The sequence below is a fragment of the Schistosoma mansoni genome, chromosome W (assembly GCF_000237925.1).
Source record: "Schistosoma mansoni strain Puerto Rico chromosome W, complete genome".
Lineage (NCBI taxonomy): Eukaryota > Metazoa > Platyhelminthes > Trematoda > Strigeidida > Schistosomatidae > Schistosoma > Schistosoma mansoni.
This window is the reverse complement of record NC_031502.1, coordinates 38544854-38552721: the sequence shown is the minus strand read 5'-3', so window position 1 is coordinate 38552721 and position 7868 is coordinate 38544854. Positions and strand designations below refer to the sequence as shown.

The 7868-nt window shown below is 30.4% G+C and overlaps 1 protein-coding gene across 1 annotated transcript; it reads right to left on the bottom strand.

The window, feature by feature from the left end:
* Positions 1 to 1681: 1681 nt before the first annotated feature.
* Smp_159440 (putative schwannomin interacting protein) lies at positions 1682 to 6242 on the bottom strand (the record flags this gene model as incomplete). Its single annotated transcript, XM_018789633.1, has 3 exons — positions 1682 to 2135; positions 4622 to 4715; positions 6215 to 6242. 3 exons carry the CDS (start codon positions 6240 to 6242, stop codon positions 1928 to 1930), a joined length of 330 nt encoding a protein of 109 aa, XP_018655056.1. The 3' UTR covers positions 1682 to 1927.
* Between the last annotated feature and the right edge of the window lie 1626 nt (positions 6243 to 7868).

The window sequence follows — 7868 nt, the reverse complement described above, 5'->3', positions numbered from 1 at the left end:
GTTTGTTATATCAACTTTATAATTCAACCAATCCGCAAAGAGACATGTTATGATACTGTCCAATAGTGGCATGACGCGTTGATATTCTAGAAAGCCCCATCGTGTTTGGATTGGATGGAAACTCTCAGGCCTCTGAAGGCTCCATCGTAGTTCTCGGAAGCCGTCCTAACAATTTTGTAGTGTAAATTCGTGTTTTTTGAAGTCTACCTTGACTATTAGGAATAATTCGTATGCATTGAAGCTACGTATTTAAAGTTAATTTACGATAAGTTGTTACTAATCAATATAAAAATCAATAATGAAAGGTTAATAAGAGGACAAAAGTGTACAATCTTATCATTACTAAAAATTAAATGTATACATCGAACATTTGTACACCGATAATAATCAGAAATCTTCTCATAATGAATCATAAGACCTATTTATTAATTGAAGTCATTTTGAACCCTCTACAACCATATATTGTAAATGTACTATTTTGTAACGTTCAAAAATTTATGTGATTAGCTTATAATTAATGGCCAAAAACGTAGAATGATGTGACCTGGAATAGCTCACAATAACACAAATACATTCAGTCATTATCTCTCCCGAGATCTTGAGTTCTAAATTTACCTTAAATTGTCTTGTTCTATGAATTTATTCATTTTACTCGAATCATATTGTCTATTCCAAGTGCGTTTTTCTTACCATCAATACTGTTACTATTTTAACTATTCTGACATTTATCTTGATAACTTCATACCGCTATGCTGATGTAATGTTGTGGTATAGTAAATGGTGATGGTCAGGCACCGAATGTATTTTAGCAGAAGATCGACAAGGAAAGTACAGGAACGAAGCGCAGTCAGTATGGAAATGTATGAACCATGAAATCAGAGATGACCTGATATTCGCAGAAGGAACAGTCAAAATTGAGACAATTGATTGTTATTTTGCAAATTAACTGTTTACTGTATGGTTATCAAATTTTAGTGAGATAGTTTGTAATTTGTGCTTAAATACATTCGATTACCTCCGCCCGTGTTCTTATTCACTACAATGTGACAAATGGAATTGATACATATATGTATTCGATCCTACATTAGTTATGGCTGATTGACACTAACTGAAAAACTGTTAGTAAACAAAGAGTAATAAAAAATTGTTTCTGTCTAATTTAGCCAACTCTTTAACGGTATACATTGGCGATTTCAGTTCTCTTAAAGACAAGAAAGATATTTTCAGACCGCATAGTTAAAATTCAATGGTTAACATTTTTAGAATATGTTAACTCATAATGACAATCATTAAACATATATTGTCTTAATCTTCATGACGTCTCATGAAAATATTACCGAAATCCATTACCAAACTAATAACTGGTGAACACATATGATTCTCCGTTTCGTCGAATGGTTTCGATATAATTTTCTCTTCATTTTTACTGTACTTTTGACATAAGATAAAATCAACGTACAGAAACAAAGAAAATGAAGACAATTCCAGAGAAAAGAAATGTTGTAACATACCAACAAACTTTTTTATTTATTATTAATAGGAGCTTCAACAATGAGTTTCAGATATTGTAGAAAAAAGTAATAGACAAATCATCATATATCTTAGTATAGAAATAAGCATTATGATGATGACATAACAAAAAGAAAGTTTCTGATCGACAATTTTGACTTTTTATCTGATTTTGTTGTTGTTTATTCTTTTAATAGGTCATTTTAGATCCTGTCATTTAACAATTACTTTGTTAAATATTTAAAGAAAAAACGATTAGCTGCACAAGTATAGATCAATTTAGGATGGGAATTAGACAAGTCAAATAGAAGAAGGATTTGGGAATGAACAAGACATATTTTTGAAGATCATAATTCTTCAAATAGGGAAATATATGAAATCTGAGATATACAAAAAGAAAAATAATTAATATATAATCTTATAATGAAAGAGTATGTCGCTGTGATGCTCGACCAAATAAGGATGTCATCCATTGTGGTTTTTTTGATAAAGTGTTATGTTTGGTTTGAGGTTTAAGAAAAACATCATTACTGTATGTGTTATTTGATAAATTACTTGAAAGATTAAGAAATAATTGTCGCCTAACTTGAGGGATTGATGAACGAATATTGAGTTCTTTAATCCAGCTAAATAGAAAAAGAAATTAGATATTGGTAAGCTTAAATATATAAGAAAAATCTTATAGATGGTAAACAGATTAAAAAAGAAGCTAAAACTATGTGTCAAATAAATGAAAAGTTTCAGTAGAGTTAACGTATCGATTTCGTCAAATCCATAAGGGACATTCAAATCAGACTTCTATTTTGATATTTCTTTTGAAAATTAAAATAGATTTACATCAAATTTAGTAGGAAATGGTAATGAATTTAGAGCTATCCATGAACAAATCAACCACAGACTCAAAATCTTTAATTTATAACAAGCCAGTAAACCAGGATCCCCAGTAATAAAAAAGATACAATAAAAAAAGTTAACTGACTATTTGAATCAAGTACGTAAGATAAAACTAAAGTATACTGACAACCTTGGGTGACTTATCAGTCAATTAGGAAACCCTCATAAGTCAAATTATTCATTTTGGTAACGAAAAAAAGACTAGTTCACATTATTAATATTACGAATCCAGTTAATATTGTCAGTTAAGGTTATCGCTCTATAAAGCTGTCACCACCAACTAGACATCATGTATAATGCGAAAAAGTTGGGGTTAGGTATTATTAGTTGAATTGGAGTTTTGAGTTACGTTTATAAAATAGGGTCAAGGTTTTCAACACGAACTGAAATGAGCTATAATCCAATGCTTTATTACCTTACAATTTACAACTTTGAGAAACTTAGGGTGGAGTTTTAGAGTAAGAGTAAAAAAAGGATGAGCAATTGCACGACATCAAGTATTTTAACACAATATTCCTTAAGAGTAAGCATGTTATGTAATTTAGCTTAAACCCCATCCGAATTTGAGAGTTTGGTTGTATAATAGATATTTTCATTGATTACACATATTTTAAGAACCAAATACTGTTAATTTGGTGAATAACGACATACACGTTATCTATCACTTCCCTTTAAACTTCGCGTAAAATATATGAAGTGTTATGCTGTAATGAACGAGAACACCAGTGGGGACAACCATATGTGTAAATACAAAATTACCGTCAGTCAGTCAGTCAGCTACAACGTAGGACTAGGTACACATATGCAAACAAAATATTTCAGTAAAATCCGAGAACCTCATAATAAACACTTCATGTCAATCAATTATCTCAAACTTCGTTGTTCTTTCGTTTCCACACCAATCACTCTCTGTTCTCGCTCTCTTCTCTTCGACCTTAACATTCTACCGTCAGGCATTTCAATTTTGACTGGTTATACATGTCACTGATATCTGTCGATATCAGTGGCATACACCACAATCCCAATTCTGATTGGCTGACTGAAGTGTCTCAGTATATTATACTTTTATCGTTTGTTATCTAGAAACATAAAGTGAGATTTATGTAAATTTTCATTAACATTCCATTAGTAGCTCTGAAATAAGAATGTCACACAAATCTTTATTTTATAGTATAAAAGGAAGTTCTGAAAACTATTGAATTTGACTATTTTCCATCAATTCGTTCATACAAAACTAAAATACCTTGCATATCATTTAATATAATCAATTGACTACTGATCGATCGATCGATTATTATTATTATTGAAATAGAATTATTGAACAAGTGAATTAAGAAAAAAATCTTTGAATTTCCTCAACATTTTATAAATGACCGACATTTTGAAGTGTCCTTTGATTTAACTGTTGTTTAAAAGTGGTTATTGTTAGAATGTATATAGTTTATACTTATTACACCTATTTACTATTCAATAATAATCAAATGTTTGCGCTGCCCAACAATGAAAGTTAATATTTTGAAAGCGGCATTATAGCTTTCCAGTTTATACGTTAAGCATAATAAATGACTCAAACAACGTGTACAATTGAGTAAACTTCATGTAATTTATTAAATGTTTTTAGTCCACCTTTTCTAGAATAGGCAATGAGATGTAAAAACTAGGACATGTTTTAAATGCCATTAAGCGTGCTGAATAATACAAAACCTTGCACGAAAAACACAATGAATTGAATCTACATTTTCTCCACCAGCTATTGGTATAGGGTATTAGGTAAGGATGATAATTCGATTGATGATGTAGTAAATCTTCACTTTCTAAGGTAGTTAAAACATGTGTTACGTGTGTTTGTGTGTGTTTAACGTATTAACGTCTACCTTGACGGATGATGCTGCCCGGCGTAGGAGAAGGCTGGAGGCGAACAAACCAAAATAAGGCATTAGTTCATGAAGTCACTGACAATCAAACCGAGCCGTGTTAACAGGTGTAGACCACTTGGTTGGGGTCCGCATGATTATCGTAATCAACAGTTATGGACTTTTAGATAGATCATCAGTCGATCTATGCTAGACCACCGTTGAAAACCTGGAAGCACTGGATTACCGTTTCGTCATAGTTTTAGGTTTTCTATGGTGGTCTAGCCTAGATCGGCTAACGAATTCAACTATTAAAATCATCCAATTAAAAGTCAACATACAACACACATTTGGTGATAACTTACGACTTGATATCTTCTAAAGCAATTAATTTACCGCCTTGTTCTAAGTGTAACTCATCTCTTTCAACTAATGATAACATTAGAGAATTGTTCAAACCTGAAAGAATAGAATATTAAGATCAGGAATATTAGATCAATAATACAAGATAATAATACAAAAATAAACTAAAGGATTCATTCTCAACAATTCAGTTTGAACAGATTGAGATCAATCTAAAGTATTTACCTCGTGATCATTTTTATTATGGTCTGTTATATACTATCAATGTTAAATTTAATTAAATGTCATTTATACTGATAAATAAGTTAATATTGAAATGCTGAATTATTATATTATCAGAAAAAAGCTTATTAAGTAAGAACTCTAATGCATAAATGCTATACAATAGTTGTACAGTAATATAATATCCCTTTAAATACTATCATGTATTATGTAACTATATATTTGTGTGTATTCTCTGATCAATAAGTTACTTAATGACAAAGGTACTTTATAGACTACTTAACAGGGTAATAAACTATGAACAAGCAAAACAAAAGAACAATTAGTGTATTAGCTTGTGCTTGACTTAACGAGATTCATTGAATAATGTATCACCGATTATCTCTCTCTCTATCTGAAGTGAATTCAGATTAGCAATATACTTATGACATTGACGTAATGTCTGATGAGTACATTTATTCAATGATTTTCGAAGATTTCCATGATAATATAACTATTAATAATGTTAAATGGTCTATGTTTAAATGTCAAAGGGATAAGTTTCTTTCACAAATGTTCTATAACTTCCATCTATGTATTACTAACATACACAAAACTTTTATGGCAAACTTTATGCTGGCTACACTTCAATTTTCTTCACACTAACTCGAATCTATCATACTGTTTTAAAAACTAATTATTAAATTCGAAGCTGAAATTCGTCAGATGTATCTCAAAGTGTTACTGAAATAATTCCTGCTTAACTTTAGCTACTCTATGAAACAAAATCTACTGCTAATTATTAATTATTCATATACACTCATAAAACCGGCTTAATTTTCTGAAATTTGTTTGCTAGTCATGGAGACGGCTACCAGTGAACTCAAGGAAGCTCTGAAAGAGCCGAAGACATTCCACCTATTCATAGTTTGAAAGGACATTCCAAAATCTTAACGTGTGGCTTACCGATTGGACAGGTTCTAAAAACTACTGCATACGGATTGAATGACTATAATGATGATTTTGTTTTTACTAAAGGCTACACATACCCGTGAGTTTTGTGCCGTATACATACATCACATACAAAAGTTCCAGTTATTCCATTAAAAAATTAATTCATTTGAAATTTACTAATCCGTAATTAATAGAGACTGATCAGTTTTATCCGACCATAAAATGTTGTGAATCACTACAAACTTGTAAAATCTGATATCAATTTTCCTAGATGTTTTCTAGTATCGACTTAATGTACCAACAATGTCATAAAGAGTGTTTATTTGATGTTAAGTTAGTTCTTAATAATACATTTTTTAACAAGTTAGACTACTGAATTACAGTCTATGATACAATATTCAAAATGAAAGAGTAAATACAATCAGAACTATTGTTCTCACTTTCAATTCTAGAATGCAAATCATTCATAATAACTTTCAATTGAGGAATAGAGAATTGAATTAATTCTTCTTTGGATATATGAAACTTTCTGATGTCGACACGAAGCTGATAGATTAAAGGAAATAAATAGGGGAAACTATTAATAATTTACTTTGGAGTATAGGAATATATGACATCAACTTGTATGGAAAATTATAAACTAAGTGTAAATAAAACTTGGATAAAAATACCCTTTCTTTAGTAAAGTATATTTTCTAATGAACAGAAATGTAGTTGGGTTTAGCAGTCAATAATCAAACATAAATGTGAAGTCTTCAGGATCCGCTAAATATTTAGTGAGTCATATGCAGATAAAGACTAGAAAGTTCGGCAGATCTATAATTTATGGACGAGTTAATCCGACTCAAGATAGTGACTTCTGAATTTCGGTTAAATGACATTTTGACATTCTAGCTGCCAGTTTGTGATGGAAATTACAACTTTTATTCCAAACCTTAACTTCTAACTCTAACTCTTAGTTCTAATTCCTTACATTATTTTTGATAAGCCTATTTCGACCCTAGTAAGTGGTTGACGTTTCTCAAGGTCACTTTAGCATGACTCAAAGGTTTTCCATAAATTACAGCCGTACCAAAGATTCATCTAATTAAAATGCTCAAAAACACTGATATGTTCTTAACTGAAGAAAAAGTTATACAATAAATGTTGAAGTAAAATTGTAAGAGATACTATATAATAGGTGAGTGAAATGTAGACATGTCGAACTTAATTACTTACATAATGAAGAATAATTTTAATCGAGGTTAATAAGAAACTTAGTCAAAACACGTAATGGTCTCATACTTTGCACTTCACTGTAAATAGTTACTTGATCCCTAAAATAAATATTAGTACAAACAATAATCATCAATTTGTTTGGACCAAAATATCCAGTTTAGTGATCATTGAAGTTAGGGGAATCTTCTAATTTACAATTGCATTTAAGATGGGTATAGCATAAACTGATGAAATTCACTGAATAGAGTTACTTAGGGTTTAATTGATTATAATTTAAGATGGAGTAATCGTGAGAATATAAGATTGACAATCGGAAGTTCAATGTTTAGAGTTGGTGGGTGGCCTATGCCCCTCCACGAGGGACAACAGGCGTAAATAAGTCAGCAACTAAAAACAAGTATCGGAAATAAACAAAATTTTGAGATTTTTAAGGCGTACCCATTATTTTATTAATTACAAGACTTATTAAATGATTGTCAATTAGCCTGTTAATTATTAATATGAATAATGGTTAGGCTTCCTAAATCTTTGATGATCTTTTGTGTGTTACATGATTACTTTTATTAATAAACTGATTTAATTAGTCGAACAATTTTCACCAATATTTAATCCACATTTTCCATGTACACTTACGAATATTGTATTGGTTAGCTAAAAAAAAAAAAAGCGAATTCATGAATCCACATTATCTCACTGAACACAATGAACATGAATGAACTATTCAGTAGAAAAAAACACACACTGAATACATCCATGTTAACGCCCATTGCGTAAAAATAAAGTAGGTAACTAAACATCACTCCTTAACTTTTGTTTCAAATTCTTTTTCTCCTATTTTATTAGCATAACTGTCTTTTTTAAAGTGTAAAATACTCA